The sequence below is a fragment of the Microcaecilia unicolor genome, unplaced genomic scaffold (assembly GCF_901765095.1).
Source record: "Microcaecilia unicolor unplaced genomic scaffold, aMicUni1.1, whole genome shotgun sequence".
NCBI lineage: Eukaryota > Metazoa > Chordata > Amphibia > Gymnophiona > Siphonopidae > Microcaecilia > Microcaecilia unicolor.
This window is the reverse complement of record NW_021963486.1, coordinates 405055-426089: the sequence shown is the minus strand read 5'-3', so window position 1 is coordinate 426089 and position 21035 is coordinate 405055. Positions and strand designations below refer to the sequence as shown.

The 21035-nt window shown below is 45.1% G+C and overlaps 1 protein-coding gene across 1 annotated transcript in view; it reads right to left on the bottom strand.

Annotated features, from left to right (window-relative positions):
- Positions 1-21035, bottom strand: part of LOC115459358 (zinc finger protein 585B-like) — a 72590-nt gene that overhangs the window by 13429 nt on the left and 38126 nt on the right. The window contains exon 4 of the mRNA XM_030189195.1: positions 11131-11247. Coding sequence (XP_030045055.1) covers positions 11131-11247 — 117 coding nt within the window. The remainder of the gene's footprint in view (positions 1-11130; positions 11248-21035) is intronic.

Sequence of the window (21035 nt, the reverse complement as noted above, 5' to 3'; positions counted from 1 at the left end):
GAGCACTATCCTTAGACATGCTTTTCACCAGCCAATTGTTCACATGGTAGCGACACTGCGACTATCGCTAGACACTTGGTGAAAACCCTGGAAGCTGACGCAAAGCCAAACGGCAACACATGGTAATAGAAGTGACGTGTTCCCACCGAAATCTGAGATACTTCCTGTGGCCTGGAAGTATCAGGATGTGAGTGTAGGCATCCTTTAAGTCCACAGTCAATCGAGCCTGAATCACTGGGAGAAGGGTGTCCAGGGAAACTATCCTGAACTTTTCTTTGACCAGGAATTTGGTCAAGGCCCCTAAGTCTAGGATGGGATGCATTTTCCCTGTTTTCTTTGGGACAAGAAAGCACCTACAATAGAATCCCTTCCCTTCTTTACCTAGTGGAACAGCTTGATTGTGTAGGCCTTTAAAAGAGCGGAGAGTTCCTCTGCAAATACTTCACTGTGCTAATAGCGTAAGGAACATGCTCTCGGAGAAGAATTTGGTAGTCTGACCAAATGAAGAGCGTAACTGAGATGGACAATTTGAAGAACCTACCTCTCGGAGATTACAAGGTGCCATTTTTCATGGAAAAACTTCAGCCTCCTCATCAGGAACGGTCACTGGTATGGCGACGTTTTATGCACTTTGAATTACAACCTGCCAATTTCCCCTACAACCGGATCACGGTCATGTATATTGTATCCCTCCTGTCTGGATAGAGCCCGGCCTGGGCCTCCTCTCTTTGGCAATAACAGGATCCTGTTCTTACTGACCTACAGGCATTTCCGACTTGTCTTGGATATACCTGGGCAACCTTCTTCAGCAGCAGGTGAGCTCCATCTACAACAAGGGTCTCAGTGTCAGGAATTATGCCATCCGTTTCTGCACTTGACCATGTTGCAGAAGGGTGGGAGGGTGGTAATATAGAAAAATTACTCGATTACAGAGAACAGTATTGGATTTTTACTTTGGAAGCTGTCAGTCCTGGGGGACTAAATCGAGAAATCGAATGGATGACGTTGATTTAGTTCTAATTCTGGATTGGATGGAAGTGCCTTACCCCCTCACTCTGATTGTGTTCTTTTATAGGTGATACTAATTTACTAAAAAAGACTGAAAAAAAAAGCAGCGGCCATATTTAAACCCACGACGAAGAAGGACCTATATAGTTGGTATCTGTACTTTGGATATAACACTTTTTAAGTAAGATGTAAAGCTGTTTTCCATTGTTTTAGGACAGTGGTTCCCAAACCTGGTCCCGGAGGCACCCCAGCCAGCCAGGCCTCCAAGACATCCACAATGAACATTCATGACAGAGATCTGCATACACTACCTCCACTGCATGCAAACCTATCTCACCAATATTCACCGTGGACATCCCGAAAACCTGACTGGCTGGGGTACCTCCAGGACCAGGCCTGGGAACCACTGGCTATGATTTTTCAAGTACCTCATAATGAAGGCTTATGATGAAGTTAAGATAAGAAGAAGCTGAGCTAAGTAATTGATCTCATTTATATGTATATCACATAAGCATCTTTGTTCTCTCTTCTGGTTTCTCTGCTCCCGTATGTATGATTGTACCAGTACTGTGCTCACACGGAGTTAAGCCTCCTGTTGATTTTTTTTCTTTATTTTCTGAAATCAATTGATTTTTTTTTCCTTTTCTCCCCAGTCAGAAGAGGAAGGGGTTTCTTTTTCTCTTTCTGATAACAATTTTTCCCCTTCAGGCTTCTCACTGATCTTCCAGTGAAATGCTCCTTGTGACTCTGGGCAAGTCACTTAACCCTCCATTGCCCCATGTAAGCCGCATTGAGCCTGCCATGAGCGGGAAAGCGCAGGGTACAAATGTAACAAAAATAAAATAGATACTATTGGAGATTCTACATGGAATGTTGCTACTATTGGAGATTCTACATGGATTGTTGCTATTCCACTAGCAACATTCCATGTAGAAGCCTGCGCGGCCACATTGGTGATCTGCAAGGGCCGACTTCTACATGGAATGTTGCTAGTGGAATAGCAACATTCCATGTAGAATCTCAAATAGTAGCAACAGTGGAGGAGTGGCCTAGTGGTAATGGAGGAGTGGCCTAGTGGTTAGGGTGGTGGACTTTGGTCCTGGGGAACTGAGGAACTGAGTTCGATTCCCACTTCAGGCACAGGCATCTCCTTGTGACTCTGGGCAAGTCACTTAACCCTCCATTGCCCCATGTAAGCCACATTGAGCCTGCCATGAGTGGGAAAGCGCGGGGTACAAATGTAACAAAAATAAAAATTACTGATTCTGGGATCATCTTTTTTCTACATAAAAAAAAAGAGAACACTAGACATTATTGTAGTTGAACTGTTCAACTAGTTCGGTAATGTGACCCCACCGTCAAAAAGCCAGTCACACCCTACTCTGCCAGTGCTTTGTAGTCTAAGTGGCCAATACCTCAGGTGCTCTCTCTCTGTGGGGCAAAGGCACATAAAAATATGGCAAACAAAAAGCAGGAGGTAAGGAAATTCTAAAACAAGGAACCAAAAGAAAACAGAAAAAGGCTAAGAACACTTTCAAAAGTCCAACTGGATGGAAACAAAACTATCAAGAAACAAATGTATTGCAAACCAGCATTTCTTATTTTCTTTAGAAGCCCTTACTGGATCCAGTTTACAAATCTAAACCAGGAACAAATATTAGATAAATAATAAATTAGTACTTTCTAATCTAATCTAATCTAAGCGAGTCCTGCATGGCAAATGAGACGAAGCCTATAGGAATTGAAGGGGCTTCCTCTCGTTTGCCATGCAGGAATTGCTAGCACGGTAGAATTGATCCTTTGTGTTTTCTCCTTACAGGAGTAGCCGACTATAAGGAAACTGATCAGGTAAGTATCTCCCCATTTTTAACTCTGTGACTATATTCTTTCTGTCTCCTTTCTTTATACAAACTCCAGTTATTCCTATCGTTTTCCTAACCCCACCCTACAACTGTCAATCCCTCTCCTTTATCTTGTAACCAGCTTCTTGTACCTTCCCTTTGTTCCATGTAAGCTACATTGAACCTACCAATTTGTGGGATACAAATGTAATAAATAAATATATTGCACCTGTGTCTAAGGGCCCTGTTTACTAAGCAGTGTTATAGGCACGTTAAGATTTTTAACGTGCGTTAACCATGTACGTGCCTACAATATCCCTATAGGTGCCTACATGGTAGGTGCGCTAAAAACCCTAATGCACCTTAGTAAACAGGGCTCTAAGTCCTTTATCTCACCAGCCTTTCTCTAATTCTTCTACCTTCTCCTTTCTTGTATCATTGGAGCTCTTGCCTTCTTCTGTGTTCTTCCTTTTCTGTGAACACCTACTCCCTGTCTCTACGAACTCAGGGCCTCTTACCAAGCTGCGCAGCAATGTCGGCGAAGCCTATTCAAAGTGAATGGGCTTTGTCAGCATTACCGCACTGCGGACCACTAGTGCGGCTTGATAAAAGAGGCGCTCAGTAAGAGACTTAAACTTTCTTCAGGCCTGAGTTTCCCTAACTATCTAATAAAATTAAAGGATAATTGGAATCCCTGCAAAAAAGCCCTTTTCCCCAAAAAATTCTTCCTTTCTTGCTCTCTCTGTGCAGTCACAAAAGAAAATTAGAGGTCTGTACTCTGACCATCAGCTACTTTCTCTTTTGGTCAAATTAAGACTATAAATCAGTTCTTCATTGGTGGGATTCCTGATTTCCCACACATAGTAACATAGTAAGTGATGGATGAAAAAGACCTGTACAGTCCATCCAGTCTGCCCAACAAGATAAACTCACATGTGCTACTTTATATGTATACCTGACCTTGATTTGTATCTGCCATTTTTAGGGCACAGACCGTGGAAGTCTGCCCAGTATTAGCCGTGCCTCCCAACCACCGGTGCTGCCACCCAATCTCTGCTAAGCTTCTGAGGATCCATTCCTTCTGAACAGGATTCCTTTATGTTTATCCCACACATTTTTCAATTCCGTTACTGTTTTCATCTCCACCACCTCCCGTGGGAGGGCATTCCAAGTATCCACCACTCTCTCCGTGAAAAAATACTTCCTGATATTTTTCTTGAGTCTGCCCCCCTTCAATCTCATTTCATGTCCTCTAGTTCTACCGCCTTCCCATCTCCGAAAAAGGTTCGTTTGCGGATTAATACCTTTCAAATATTTGAATGTCTGTATCATATCACCCCTGTTTCTCCTTTCCTCCAGGGTATACATGTTCAGGTCAGCAAGTCTCTCCTCATACATCTTGTAACGCAAATCCCATACCATTTTTGTAGCTTTTCTTTGCACTGCTTCAATTCTTTTTACATCCTTAGCAAGATACGGCCTCCAAAACTGAACACAATACTCCAGGTGGGGCCTCACCAACGACTTGTACAGGGGCATCAACACCTCCTTTCTTCTGCTGGTCACACCTCTCTCTATACAGCCTAGTATCCTTCTGGCTACAGCCACCGCATTGTCACACTGTTTCATCGCCTTCATATCCTCAGATACTATCACCCCAAGATCCCTCTCCCTGCCTGTACATATCAGACTCTCACTGCCTAACACATATGTCTCCCGTGGATTTCTACTCCCTAAGTGCACTGTCAGACACAGCTACTGACAGGCTTAATAAAGATCACCATCAAAGCTTTACCCTTGGTACAAACATATTTCCATGAGGAAATTAATATTTTTTCAAAATTAAAAGTATAGGTAAAATTCCTCTCATTACATTTTCACATCACGCCTCACAAAACAGTCACACTTTTCCCTGGTGTCAAATAAGCCACGGACAATCCACTATAACCACAGTCCTCTTTAAATTGGTATAAAATCCTCTCTCACACACACTGAGCACTCAAACACCCTTTTCTTTCAATATTACCCACCCAACTGCCCAGCAGTGACGGCTGTTTAGAATTCTCCTGGGGGTTCTGTCAGCTCATGCTGCAACAGGCTTCCCTGCCCTGATTTTCCTGTGCACTATTCCCCTGAAGAAACCTAAATGAAGAGTCACATTTTCCCTTAATTATAATTTAAATGTTTCAGTTTGTAAAATGGTTGTTGATGGATGACTTCAGCGTAAGGACATCTATCTCAGATATATTTTCAAGCAGGAAATCTGGACATCTTTCCTGTTTGAGAAGTGCTATGAGATGGACATTTTTTTTCAACATTATGAGCAGGACATCCCAATTCTGACTTGGACATTCTTTTGAAAATGTCTCTCCATGTGAAAATCCTGGGAGATGACTTGAGGTCGAAAGGCAACATGTGACACTGCTAGTGGTGTTTCCCTACGTGAAATCTGAGATTATTTCTGGTGACTTGGAAAGTATCTGGATGTGAGTATAGGCATCCTTTAAGTCCAGAGAGCATAGCCAATCGCTTTCTTGAATCATGGGGAGAAGGGTGCCCTAGGGAAAGCATCCTGAACTTTTCTCTGACGAGATATTTGTTCATATCCCTGAGGTCCAGCATGGGACAGAATTCTTCCATTTTCTTGGGCACAAGGAAGTACCTGGAGAATCCCTTCCCTTCTTCCCCTGGTGAAACGGGTTCGACCACATAGGCCTGTAGAAGCACAGAGAGTTACTCTGCAAGAACCTGCCTATGCTGAGAGCTGAGGTAACATGCTCTTGGTGAACAATGTCGAGGCATCTATTGCCAATGTAGAGCAGAACCCACTGGTCGGAGGTTACAAAGGACCACCTTTCCTGGGAGAAAATTTAGCCTCCCCCCCTACTGGAAGGTCATCTGGGATAGTTACTTGAATGCAAGAGCATAGCCAGACCTGCCATTTTGGGTGGGTCCAGAGTTAACCTGGTTAAGCCCTTCCCACCCTCATACATACAATTGTTTTTTAACTTTTCCCTCCACCCCTGCATCCATCTCTTCCTCTCTCTTCCCATCCATCCCCTCTGCCCCTACTCAAGTGTCTTTATCTTTATCCCTCTCCTCTGCCCCAGACTGGCACCTGCTCCTCCCCTGAACCCGTGGCCAGACATCTGCCCATCCCTCTCTGAACCCCCTCAGTCTACCTCAGAGCTGTCGCCGGTGGCGATTCCTATAGGCAACCTGTGCTGGCCCTATACGCTTCTCTCTATCGCGCCCTACCCTTGATGACATCACTTCCTGTTTCTTCACTGGTGTGGATATAGTAAAGGGAAGCCTGCAGGCCTGGCGCAGGTTGCCTACAGGAATCGCTGCCAGCGGGCTCTGAGGTAGACCAGGGGGTTCAGAGAGGGACAGCTAAAATGCAGTTGGCAGTGGAAGACGCAGAAGGAGGCAGCTTAGAAAGGCTGCTTTTTGTCCTTTGAAGTCCACTCCATCCGCTTTTTCACTCCTCTGCCTCTCCAATTGGCAGTCATTTATCGACCCCCTGATAAGTCTCTTTAGCCAAAATTCTGCTGGCTAAATCCAGAGGTCTCTATTCTATCCTTATCCTTCTCGACCTATCTGCTGCTTTTGACACTGTTGACCATACCATACTCCTAGATACACTATCCTCGATTGGATTCCAGGGCCCTGTTCTTTCCTGGTTCTCTTCTTACCTCTCACTTCACACTTTCAGTGTTCACTCTGGCGGTTCCTCCTCAACTTCCATCCCGCTTTCAGTTGGTGTCCCCCAGGGTTTTGTCCTTGGACCCCTCCTTTTCTCCATCTATACCTCTTCCCTTGGTACCCTGATTTCATCTCATGGCTTTCAATACCATCTTTATGCAGATGACTCTCGGATCTACATCTCCACCCCTGAAATCTCAACCGTAATCCAGGATAAAATTTCATCCTGCTTGTCTGACATTGCTGCTTGGATGTTTCAACACCATCTGAAGCTAAACATGACTAAAACTGAACTTCTCATTTTTCCCCCTAAACCCACCTCCCCTCTTCCCCCATTCTCTATCTCTGTTAATGGCTCTCACATCCTCCCTGTCTCCTCGGATCGTAACCTTGGAGTCATCTTTGATTCTTCTCTCTTCTTCTCTGCGCATATTCAACAGATCGCCAAAACCTGTCGTTTCTTTATCTAGAACATTAGCAAAATCCGCCCCTTCCTTTCTAAATATGCTACCAGAACCCTTGTTCAAACCCTTGTCACCTCTTGTTTGGATTATTGCAATTTACTTCTCACTGGTCTTCCTCTCAGCCATCTCTCTCCTCTCCAGTCTGTCCAAAATTCTGCAGCACGACTTATTTTCCGCCAAAATCGTTATACCCACACTAGCCCACTCCTCAAGTCACTTCACTGGCTCCCTGTCCGCTTCCGCATACAGTTCAAACTTCTCTTACTGACCTTTAAATGCATCCACTCTGCAGCCCCCCATTATCTCTCCACTTTCATCTCTCCCTACATTCCTCCGCGTGAACTCCGCTCACTGGACAAATCCCTCGTCGTCCCCCTTCTCCTCCACTGCTAACTCCAGGCTTCGTTCCTTTTCCCTCGCGGCACCTTATGCCTGGAATAGACTTCCTGAGCCTGTATGTCTAGCTCCATCTCTACCTGTTTTCAAATCTATGCTGAAAACCCACCTTTTCACCACTGCTTTTGGCTCCTAGCCACTACTCAATTGCCCTCCCCTTGTTCCTTCTCACCCAGTACTTCCCTCGCCCTTAATTGTCTTGTCTGTCTGTATTACTTTTAGATTGTAAGCTCTATTGAGCAGGGACTGTCTCTTTGTGTCAGGTGTTCAGCGCTGCGTGCGTCTGGTAGCGCTATACAAATGTTAATAATAATATAATGGTGTCAGTATGTTTCTTAATGAGGTCAGAGACCTCTTTCACCTTGTCCCCAAAAAGGTTATCTCCTTGGCACAGAATAAGTACATAAGTAATGCCACATTGGGAAAAGACCAAGGGTCTATCGAGCCCAGCATCCTGTCCACGACAGCGGCCAATCCAGGCCAATGGCACCTGGCAAGCTTCCCAAACTTACAAACATTCTATACACGTTATTCCTGGAATTGTGTATTTTTCCCAAGTCCATTTAGTAGTGGTTTATGGACTTGTCCTTTAGGAAACAGTCTAACCCCTTTTTAAACTCTGCCAAGCTAACCGCCTTCACCACGTTTTCTGGCAATAAATTCCAGAGTTTAATTATGCGTTGGGTGAAGAAAGATTTTCTCCGATTTGTTTTAAATTTACTACACTGAAGTTTCATCGCATGCCCCCTAGTCTTAGTATTTTTGGAAAGCGTGAACAGATGCTTCACATCCACCTGTTCCACTCCACTCATTATTTTATATACCTCTATCATGTCTCCCCTCAGCCGTCTCTTCTCCAAGCTGAAAAACCCTAGCCTCCTTAGTCTTTCTTCATAGGGAAGTCATCCCATCCCCGCTATCATTTTAGTCGCCCTTCGCTGCACCTTTTCCAATTCTACTATATCTTTCTTGAGATGCGGCGACCAGAATTGAACACAATACTCAAGGTGCGGTCGCACCATGGAGCGATACAACGGCATTATAACATCCTCACACCTGTTTTCCATACCTTTCCTAATAATACCCAACATTCTATTCGCTTTCCTAGCAGCAGCAGCACACTGAGCAGAAGGTTTCAATGTATTATCAATGACGATACCCAGATCCCTTTCTTGGTCCGTAACTCCTAACGTGGAACCTTGCATGACGTAGCTATAATTCGGGTTCTTTTTTCCCCACATGCATCACCTTGCACTTGCTCACATTAAACATCATCTGCCATTTAGCCGCAAAGTCTCCCAGTCTCGAAAGGTCCTTCTGTAATTTTTCACAATCTTGTCGCGAGTTACCGACTTTCAATAACTTTGTGTCATCAGCAAATTTAATTACCTTGCTAGTTACTCCCATCTCTAAATCATTTATAAATATATTAAAAAGCAGCGGTCCAAGCACAGACCCCTAAGGAACCCCACTAACTACCCTTCTCCATTGTGAATACTGCCCATTTAACCCCACTCTCTGTTTCCTATCCATCAACCAGTTTTTAATCCACAATAGGACATTTCCTCCTATCCCATGTCTGCTAACCTCTAATGAACAGCTGGTTCAAGGTCAGAGACATGCAGTCATGAGAGTCTACACATCCCCACAACTAGAGAAGACTCTGGATGCAATATCAGAAGTGTCAAAAGTGCCCATGGCCAGATATTTCCTGCACTCCTGCTTGCCGGCCAGCTGCCAAAGCTGTGCAGCCTGCTCCAGTGGGAGAGTGTCCACAAAGTCTAGTGCACCTTGCACCAGGGACTTAAAGTAAAGGCTTGTGTAGAGCTTTTAGGTCTGCGTGCGGGAGACAAGCATCGAGGCATGATAAACCAATCCAAATCTGAACCTCTCTGCCTGGGTGAGCAGAGGAATGAGTCCTGGAACTTCTGACCCTTTTGAGAGCAGATTCGACCACCAAAGAATAGTGGGGTAACTGGGCATCATCAAATCCAGGAGCCTTCTGGATTCTATACATAGTACCCACCTTCTTAGGAGCAACTTGCACAGAGAGAGGGATCTCCCAGTTCGTCATCTGTGCATCTTTGAGAACACTGTGAAGGGGAACTGTCACAGCCTCTCTAGGCGGAGAGTCTCCAACCTAACTGGAATGGCTGTCAATATTTCCCTTACAAAACCAGTGAAGGAGAGAGCCTCAGGTGGAGACGTGCCTCTCCTCAGCAGGAAAGGGTTCTGAAGATATTCCATAGAACTCCTCCTCCAAGAAGTGGTTCCCTCTCAGATTTCCATGAACGGTCCATGTTTAGACTCAGCAAAGTACTCCGCATGGGACGGCTGAGTCTGTGACTGCCTCAGGTGAGTGGAATGGCCTCCATGTCTTGACGGGTGTCGAGGTGCGTGTCTGCCCCAACCCTCAAGGGAAGAAGCTTCCTCCCCCGACGTAGAGGTCATCACCACCTGCCAGCCCCAATGCCCACTGAGGCACCCGTGTCGGGGACCTCTCCACAAGCAAAGCCTGGGTCTGCAAGTCAAGCTGGGGGTGTGCCATGGCTAGTGAAAGCACCTCAATGCTGATGCACTGAGGAACTGCAGCAACCCCGCCAGCTCTTCCTTGAACATGGTCTGGAACCGCTTTTTGGGGGTAATCATCGGTAAAAGCTGAAACGATGTTGGTATGGAGACAACCTGCAAATCTACCAGTGCCGACTCGGAAACTGGATCTCGGCTGCCCTTAGACAGACGCGTCAGCACCTCAACTAAAGAGGTAGAGCGCTCCTCCCAGCACCGATGTTTCTCGGGTGTTGGAGACGCCCATGCCCTGGAGCTCCTGGCACCGTGCTTTGAGGGGGACCAATGCCGATGTTTGGCATTGTGATCCCTCTGTGCTGATGAAGAAATGTCGAATTCACACGCCTTCTTGGTGTCGAGTCCCATGCTGATGTATGCTGTTGTTTTCTCTTTGCATTAATCTGGACTGTACACTGCTTTGATGTTGATATCATGAAAGGCAGTGTATCAAATGCTATATAAACAAACAAACAAACAAACACACACACACAGTGGCACATATCAAATCTGCTCTACTGATGATGCCCCCAGAGGATTGACAACAACACTGAGAGCACATTTAAAACATATTGGAGGAGATTTTTTTCACTCTATGCACAATTAAGCTCTGGAATTCATTGCCATAGAATATGGTAAAAGCAGTTGGCGTAGCTGGGTTTTAAAAACGTTTGGACAAGTTCCTGGAGGCATAGGAGCCAGCTCTGTGAGTGCCAGTGGCTACTGAGCACCCCATATATTGAACAAGCTCCTTCACTGTGTTGAGGGAGGGATAATTTGTATTATGTTTGACACCCCCAGTCATTTTGAAATACTGGCACCTATTCCCGGAGGAAAAGTCAATGAATCATTCTTAACCAGACAGACCTGGAGAAAGCCACTGCTTATCCCTGGGTGTAAACAGCACAGAATCTACCTATCTTTTGGGATCATACCAGGTACTTGTGACCTGGATTGGCCTCTGTTAGAAACAGAATTCTGGGCTTGATGGACCTTTCATCTGCTCCAGTTTGGTGGTTCTTATGATTTTCTTTGCACAATTTTTGTAATTCTTAGTTCAGGCCCTCTGTATGTTGTAATACCTCCCCTTTCTATGTAGAGTACTAATTATTACTCAACTGTACTGTGTAATATCTGCTATTAGTACTAACCTGTGTAGTAATGAGCTACTTCTCTTTCTCCTGACTCCTTTGGATTCTGTACATTCAGCTCGTGCTTTTGATTAATCCTTGCTAAAACTTCAGGATTGATGCTTTCATGGTCTGTACCTAGGAATTACAAAGAAAATTGAGGTTTATTTCTTTTACATTCACAGAAAAATACACAGCAGTAATTCTCAAGGGGAGGGGGAGGTTCTACGACTGTCATCTACCATAAAGCAGAGGGATCTGGAGGTCATTGTTATAAATGACCTTGAAGTGATCAAACATTAAGAAGGGAGAGTAGATTCTGAAAAAAATATATATATACTAGTAAGAAAGACCCTTTCAGAGACTAATGAAACGGGCGCTAGCAAGGTTTTCATCCCTGGCACTGCGATGATCAAGCTGGCTCCCTCCTTCCGTTCCACCCACATTCAGGCTGGCTGGTTGTTTGGTTGCTTCGCTCCCTCCCTCCCTTCTTCAGATGTTCAGGCTGCCTGCATGCCTGCTCGCCTCCCTCCCTCTCACCTTTAGGTTGTGTGTGTTTTTTGCAGCAGCAGCAGCAGCGGCGGCGGCCGGACAGCGAGGGAAGGGTGGCGATGGGATTGATGTTGCTGTGGGGGGGGGGGGGGGGGAGGGACGCACGGCCAGAGCGTTTCGGAGCCTGGAAGGGGCGTTGCTTCATCTGTGTCTCTCTGTCGTCGTTCCGTGGATGGCAGGCTGGAGGGACGGCGTGGGGCAGGCATTGCAGAGCCAGTACGTTAGTTTTTTCCATGACCCACCCTCGACGTGAGGGCGGGGCTGCTGTGCGATGCGATTTGTTGATTGTCATAGCTCCGCCCTCCACGTCACGACGTCGTGACGCAAGGGCGGGGCAGACAGTCCTGTGTGAAAAATCCAAATTTCGATCTACACCACCATGCAAGACCGGAAGTTGCAGCTTCATTTAGAACGTTGAGGTTGCAAATTATGTCCAGAAGGGGCGTGACTGTGGGTGGGTCTCTGACTGAGAGTGAGTGAGTGGTGCATGAGGTGAGTGGTGCTGACAGCCTAGCCTACCAACACTGCAGGGCTTCAGTGTGTCTCTGCCACAGAGTAAGCTTCAGTATGTTCAAGGTGAGAATTATTTATATAGATATTATAGATATATGGTAATATTTCTCTACCAATCATTGGTGAGACCTAATCAAGAGGATTGTTTCCCATCCCTCCCACAAAGAAAACTGCCCCTCCACCCCTTGACCTACCGAGGCATGTCCGTGGTGGGCAGTGGTACCTGGGTGGGAGTGGTCACACTCTGCTCCTACCTGGACCTCGGCTGTGCTTCAAACTGACCGCTATGACCGCTCATGTTAGTCTCACGGTTCTGAAAAGGCAATGGGAAATGGGCTACTGGATCAAGAGGCCAGGACAACAGTCTAGGGTCTTAAATGTTTTTATTAGTTAAAGACTCGACCCAGATCTGTGTTTCAGCCACAGGCCGATTTCAGGAGTCTTATTAGGTTGAATAAATATTTAAATCTTCAATAGAAAGTATTCCTTGAATACTGGTACAATGGGTTAGTCTTAAAATAGACCTTTTCACAGACACACAATTATAGCGCTCACACTGGCGTTTGACAAAGGTCTTTTTGAAGACCAAAGGTTTCAGTGCTCACGCCGTCATTTGAAAAAGGTCCTTATGAGACTGAGGCATTCAAATGGCAGATGATGTTTAATGTGAGCAAGTGCAAAGTGATGCATGTGGGGAAGAGAAACCTGAACTATAGCTATGTAATGCAAGGTTCCACGTTAGGAGTCACCGACCAGGAAAGGAATCTAGGTGTCATCATTGACGATATGTTGAAACCCTCTACTCAGTGTGCTGCGGCAGCAGCTAAGAAAGCAAATAGAATGTTACTGTAGGTATTATTAGGAAAGGAATGGAAAACAAAAATGAAGACGTTATAATTCCTTTGTATTGCTCCATGGTGCAACTGCACCTCGAATATTGTGTGCAGTTCTGGACATTGCATCTCAAAAAAAGATATGGTGGAATTAGAAAAGGTAAAGAGAAGGGTGTTGAAAATGATAAAAGCGGCTAGGGCTCTTCAGCTTGGAGAAGACACGGCTGAGGGTAGATATGATAGAAGTCTATAAAATAAAGAGTGGAGTGGAACGGGTAGACGTTAATCGCTTGTTTACTCTTTCCAAAAATACTAGGCCTAAGGGGCACGCAATGAAGCTACAAAGTTGTAAATTTAAAACGAATTGGAGAAAATATTTCTTCACTCAACGTGTAATTAAACTCTGGAATTCATTGCCAGAGAATGTAGTAAAAACAGTTAGCTTAGCTGGGTTTAAAAAAGGTTTGGCTAGCTTCCTAAAAGAAGTCCATAAGCCATTATTAAGATGGACTGGGGAAAATCCACTGCTTATTTCTATGATAAGCAGCATAAAATGTTTTGGGATTTTGCCAAGTACTTGTGACCTGGATTGGCCACTGTTGGTAACACGATACTGGGCTTGATGGACCTTCGGTCTGTCCCAGTATGGCAAAGCTTATATTCTTATCCTTAAAGATGCACTGACAAAGAACTGGGAATCTCCCCTCTCAGTTCAGGTTGCACCTAAGAAAGTGGATTCACATTATCGTATCCAGAAGGCTCAACTGCCACACCATTCTCTGGTGGTTGAATCCTCCCTCAAATGAGTCCCAAGTAGAGAGGCTTGGACACTAGACTCTTTTGGGAGGAAAGCTTTTCAGGCTTCCAGTTCTATTTGCTCTACATGAGCCTTTATTTGCAGTCATTTGTCCACAGTACACTAAGTATTGCGGATTCTCTCCCATAGGAGCAGGCCTCAGAGCTTTGCCAGTTGGCCAGTAAGTAGCTGGCCAGGGCACCTATGACTCTTCTGACATAGCTTCCAGACTCTCGGCCATGGGTGTAGGGATGCACAGACTCTCATCTCATGGCTGCGTTTCTCTGACCTAGAACCAGTGGTTCAAAAGAGATTGGCTGACGTTCCTTGCCAAGGTGGCCTCATAAAGAAACATACTGATAACATCCAAACCCTGTCTCGGCATCCTCAAACTGCAACCTCTTCCTCATGGAGATGGGCCTAGGCAGCAACGCTACTACTCTCAAAGGCACAGGTTTCCGATGACATTTTGCTTTGCTCAGAACCCCCAGTCCCAACGTTCTTGGCCTTGCCAGTCCTGCCCTCAGAAGCCCCAGCTGGCTCTCCAGTCAAAGCAAGGGACAAGCTTTTGATTGGCTCCGGGACAGCATAACTGCACTCAAAGTAACCTTCCCAGATAGCTTACTGGGGGGGGGGGGGTGTCAGAAGTTTTACCCCTTGTAACCTCTGGCCGGTGAGCTCTTCAAATAGTCTGTCTCAGTTATGTACTGAATTGGTGTCAAAGATCACCAAATTGTCCACCGAGAGCACTGTACATCAGCTCTCGGCACAAGCAGGTACTTGTAGAGGAAATCTTTGCCCTTCTACAGGCCAATGCGGTCAAACCTGTACCATTAGGGGAAGAAGGGAAGGGATTGTACTCCAAGTACTCCCTTGTGCCCACCCGGGGGGGGGGGGGGGGGGGGGGGGAAATTTCATCCCATCCTAGACCTAAGGGCCCTGAATGAATTCCTGGTCAAAGAAATGTTCAGGATGATTTCCCTGGGCACCCTTCTTCCCATGATTCAGGAAAACAATTGGCTATATCCTCTGGACTTAAAGGATGCCTATACCCACATTTCAATACTTCCCAGCCACAGGAAGTTATCTCAAATTCCGGATATGGAACACCACTACCAGTACTTCATTCTGCCATTTGGCCTCACGTCAGCTCCCAGGGTATTCACCAAGTGTCTAGCAGTAGTTGCATCCTATTTGCTCAAGCTGGGAGTATATGTGTTTCCCTATCTGGACGATTGACTGGTCAAGAGCACATTGCAGGAGGGGACGACAGAGTCAATGTGCCTAACTATTTGGGCGTTGGAGCTCCTAGGGTTCGTCATAAACTACCCCAAGTCCCACTTTCTCTCGGTTCAGCACTGGAGTACAGCCCTGCTCGATACATTGCAAGCTCAGGATTTTCTTCCACAAACGAGAGAAGCGACCTTATCAGCACTCGCCTTGCAAGTCCGAAGGGCTTGATGGGCCACATGGCCTCAACAGTGCATTTCACTCCCTTGGCAAGTCTCCATTTGAGAGAGGCCCAGAGGACCCTTGCTGCCCAGTGGCCTCAGAAGGCTGGAAATCTAGCGGATGTCATCCACATTCCTCCAGAGTTGACGCATGCCCATCTCTGGTGGACAATTCAAATGAATTTGACTGTGGGACTACCATTCCAAACTTCACCTCTTCAGAAGATGCCAACAATGGTAGGGTTACCATATGGCTCCAGAAAAAGGAGGACAGATTGAGCCAGTCTGGGTTTCACCACAATAGAGTACTTCTCCGAACACATCCTAAGTTCGTGTCAGAGTTTCATCTTATATTTAAACTTTTTTTTATTGATGACAAGGTAAGGTACATGTGGACTCAGTCAGCATACAGTTAGAGCAAAGAAACACTCACATTTGCTGATGTACTTCACATATAAACATCAAACTTTTTCTTATTCCCCATTATAACCCTCCCTAACTATTCAACTTACATCCAGCTCAAACCTTATTATAACTTCAACTCCCCCCTCCCTCTTTGTACATTTAAGTCCCCGTGTGTCTAACATAGCATTGATTATTAACAATATTTTATATTTTAAACCATGTGTCACCCAATCCCTATACCAATCATTTCATCTTAATTAGTCAATCGTCCAACATAGTATATGATGGCAGATAAAGACCTGTATGGTCCATCCAGACTGCCCAACAAGATAAACTCATTTTACATGGTATGTAATACTTTCTATGTATACCCGAGTTTGATTTGTCCTTGCCATTCTCAGGGCACAGACCATAGAAGTCTGCCCAGCACTCTTCTTGAACTAAAAGTTCTGAAGCTAACGTCTAAAGTCCCTTAAAATTTACACTCCAGTCCATCCATATCTATTCAGTCACGATCAGGGTGTAGATTGTAGACGTCTGCCCAGCACTGGTTTTGCTTCCCAATTACTGGTGTTGCCACCCAATCTCCGCTAAGATTCAGTGGATCCATTCCTTCTAAACAGGATTCCTTTGTGTTTATCCCATACATGTTTGAATTCCATTACTGTTTTCATCTCCACCACCTCCCGTGGGAGGGCATTCCACGTATTCACCCCCCTTTCCGTGAAAAAATACTTCCTGATATTACTCCTGAGTCTGCCCCCCTTCAACTTCAATTCAAGAAACTTCAGACAGCTCAGAACACTGCAGCTAGACTCATATTCAGAAAAACTAAATATGAAAGTGCTAAACCCCTACGAGAAAAGCTACACTGGATCCCACTTAAAGAACGCGTCACGTTCAAAATATGTACCCTAGTTCACAAAATCATTCACGGAGATGCCCCAGCCTACATATCAGACCTGATAGACTTACCACCCAGGAATGCTAAAAAATCATCCCGCACATTCCTCAATCTTCATTTCCCCAACTGTAAAGGTCTAAAATACAAACTAACGCATGCGTCAACCTTTTCCTACTTGAGCACACAATTCTGGAACGCACTGCCGCGTAGCCTGAAAATGATCTATGAATTAACTAACTTCCGCAAACTACTGAAGACCCACCTCTTCAAGAAGGCATACCACAAAGATCAACAAATGTGAACTCCTACACATATATCCAGAATTGTCTTATAATATTTGCTTGCTACACTACTATCATGTTTCATCATTATCATATTACCCAATATCCTTATGTAATACTAAATGTATACTCTCTTATATATTTCCACCATTCATGATGTATTGTAAGCCACATTGAGCCTGCAAAGAGGTGGGAAAATGTGGGATACAAATGCAATAAATAAATAAATAAATTCATGTCCGCTAGTTCTTAGACTTCAAGCGAGCCTTAGCCTTCCATCTGGAGCAGACTAAAGCCCATAGACAGTCCATCCAGCTTTTTTTCTTTTCATGCAAATCGGATAGGGGTAGCCATCGAAAAAATGCACAATTTCCAATTGGCTAGCAGATTGAATATCCTTTACTTATCAAGGCTCATAATGTCAGAGCCATGACTATGTCGGTAGCCAACTTGAGGTCAGCCTCCATAGAACAGATTTGCAAAGGCACGACATGGTCTTCTGTCCACACATTCACGTCTCATTACTGCCTTGAGCAGGATACCTAAAGTGGCAGCCAGTTTGGGCAGGCAGTCCTGAAGTACATAAGTACATAAGTAGTGCCATACTGGGAAAGACCAAAGGTCCATCTAGCCCAGCATCCTGTCACCGACAGTGGCCAATCCAGGTCAAGGGCACCTGGCACGCTCCCCAAACGTAAAAACATTCCAGACAAGTTATACCTAAAAATGCGGAATTTTTCCAAGTCCATTTAATAGCGGTCTATGGACTTGTCCTTTAGGAATCTATCTAACCCCTTTTTAAACTCCGTCAAGCTAACCGCCCGTACCACGTTCTCCGGCAACGAATTCCAGAGTCTAATTACACGTTGGGTGAAGAAAAATTTTCTCCGATTCGTTTTAAATTTACCACACTGTAGCTTCAACTCATGCCCTCTAGTCCTAGTATTTTTGGATAGCGTGAACAGTCGCTTCACATCCACCCGATCCATTCCACTCATTATTTTATACACTTCTATCATATCTCCCCTCAGCCGTCTCTTCTCCAAGCTAAAAAGCCCTAGCCTTCTCAGCCTCTCTTCATAGGAAAGTCGTCCCATCCCCACTATCATTTTCGTCACCCTTCGCTGTACCTTTTCCAATTCTACTATATCTTTTTTGAGATACGGAGACCAGTACTGAACACAATACTCCAGGTGCGGTCGCACCATGGAGCGATACAACGGCATTATAACATCCGCACACCTGGACTCCATACCCTTCCTAATAACACCCAACATTCTATTCGCTTTCCTAGCCGCAGCAGCACACTGAGCAGAAGGTTTCAGCGTATCATCGACGACGACACCCAGATCCCTTTCTTGATCCGTAACTCCTAACGCGGAACCTTGCAAGACGTAGCTATAATTCGGGTTCCTCTTACCCACATGCATCACTTTGCACTTGTCAACATTGAACTTCATCTGCCACTTGCACGCCCATTCTCCCAGTCTCGCAAGGTCCTCCTGTAATCGTTCACATTCCTCCTGCGACTTGACGACCCTGAATAATTTTGTGTCATCGGCGAATTTAATTACCTCACTAGTTATTCTCATCTCTAGGTCATTTATAAATACATTAAAAAGCAACGGACCCAGCACAGACCCCTGCGGGACCCCACTAACTACCCTCCTCCACTGAGAATACTGGCCACGCAATCCTACTCTCTGCTTCCTATCTTTCAACCAGTTCTTAATCCATAATAATACCCTACCTCCGATTCCATGACTCTGCAATTTCTTCAGGAGTCTTTCGTGCGGCACTTTGTCAAACGCCTTCTGAAAATCCAGATATACAATATCAACCGGCTCCCCATTGTCCACATGTTTGCTTACCCCCTCAAAAAAATGCATTAGATTGGTGAGGCAAGACTTCCCTTCACTAAATCCGTGCTGACTTTGTCTCATCAGTCCATGTTTTTGTATATGCTCTGCAATTTTATTCTTAATAATAGCCTCCACCATCTTGCCCGGCACCGACGTCAGACTCACCGGTCTATAATTTCCCGGATCTCCTCTGGAACCCTTCTTAAAAATCGGGTAGTAACATTGGCTACCCTCCAGTCTTCCGGTACTACACTCGATTTTAGGGACAGATTGCATATTTCTAACAGTAGCTCCGCAAGTTCATTTTTTAGTTCTATTAATACTCTGGGATGAATACCATCAGGTCCCGGTGATTTACTACTCTTCAGCTTGCTGAACTGACCCATTACATCCTCCAAGGTTACAGAGAATTCGTTTAGTTTCTCCGACTCCCCCGCTTCAAATATTCTTTCCGGCACCGGTGTCCCCCCCAAATCCTCCTCGGTGAAGACCGAAGCAAAGAATTCATTTAATTTCTCCGCTACGGCTTTGTCCTCCCTGATCGCCCCTTTAACACCATTTTCGTCCAGCGGCCCAACCGACTCTTTGGCCGGTTTCCTGCTTTTAATGTATCTAAAAAAATTTTTACTATGTATTTTTGCTTCCAACGCTAATTTCTTCTCAAAGTCCTTTTTTGCCCTCCTTATCTCCGCTTTGCATTTGGCTTGGCATTCCTTATGATCTATCCTGTTACTTTCAGTTGGTTCTCTTCTCCACTTTCTGAAGGATTGTTTTTTGGCTCTAATGACTTCCTTTATCTTACTGTTTAGCCACGCCGGCTGACGTTTAGTCTTTTTTTCCCTTTTTTCTAATACGTGGAATATATTTGTCCTGAACCTCCAGGATGGTGTTTTTAAACAGCATCCACGCCTGACGCAAGTTTTTTACTCTGCGAGCTGCTCCTTTCAGTCTTTTTTTCACCATTTTTCTCATTTTGTCGTAATCACCTTTTCTATAGTTAAACGCTAGCGTACTTGATTTCCTAGTTTCACTTCCTTCAATGCCAATATCAAAACCGATCATATTATGATCACTGTTATCAAGCGGCCCTCGTACCGTTACCCCCTGCACTAGATCATGAGCACCACTAAGGACTAAGTCTAGTATTTTTCCTTCTCTTGTCGGCTCCTGAACTAGCTGTTCCATGAAGCTGTCCTTGATTTCATCAAGAAATCTTATGTCCCTTTTGTGTACAGATGTTACATTAACCCAGTCTATATGCGGGTAATTGAAATCCCCCATTATTATTGTGTTGCCCAGTTTGTTTGCGTCCCTGATTTCCTTTAACATTTCCGCATCCGTCTGTTCGTCCTGGCCAGGCGGACGGTAGTACACTCCTATCACTATCCTTTTCCCCTTTGCACATGGAATTTCAATCCACAGTGATTCCAAGGAGTGTTTTGTTTCCTGCAGAATTTTCAATCTATTTGATTCAAGGCTCTCGTTAATATACAATGCTACCCCTCCACCAATCCGATTCACCCTATCACTACGATATAATTTGTACCCCGGTATGACAGTTTGTATCTAGAATCCAACTCCACCCCCTTAAGCCCAGCTTTCTTTAGTTCTAGGCTGCACCTTCACAACTAGTATGTAAATAGTTTCAGGTTAATTGATTTTGAGGCCTCAACGTTTCTAGTCCCTACTATCCTAGCATCGTTTTAAGTGAGACTGGTAGCTAGGGATTCCCAGCTGTGAGAATACAATGGCCTGCTTGTCCTCAGTGAAAGCAAAGTTACACTCACCTGTAGCAGATGTTCTTCGAGGACAGCAGGCCAAGTATTCTCACATTCCCTCCCACCTCCCCTTGGAGTTGTAGTCTAGAGAGTTGCCCGGGAACAGAAATTCAACCCGTCCCCACTGGAATCCAACCCGTCCCCTTAGGGAATCTAACCCGTCCCCGCCCATCCCCACGGGGAATCTTACCCGTCCATCCCCGCAAGAATTTAACCTGTCCTCACCCACAATAATTTAATGGTACATTAAAAAAAATTCCTGTCAGTTCTCTCAGTCTCTGGGTTTGAGCCGCAGCACTGCAGGCAAGGAAGGAATGGAAGCTGGAACAGTCTGGTGCGCACATATAAGGCTTCTCTGATTCACTGGCACTGTGTGCTAAGAGATCACCACATGCACGCGCCAGTAGGTCAGGTAACATCTGATGCTCATGCTTATGTCAGAGCTGAGGTCTGCGCATCAGCCCGGAAGCAGAGAGGATTAATAGTAATAGTAAATGACAGCAGATAAAAACCGGATCGGTCCATCCAGTCTGCCCAATAGTCACAATCAT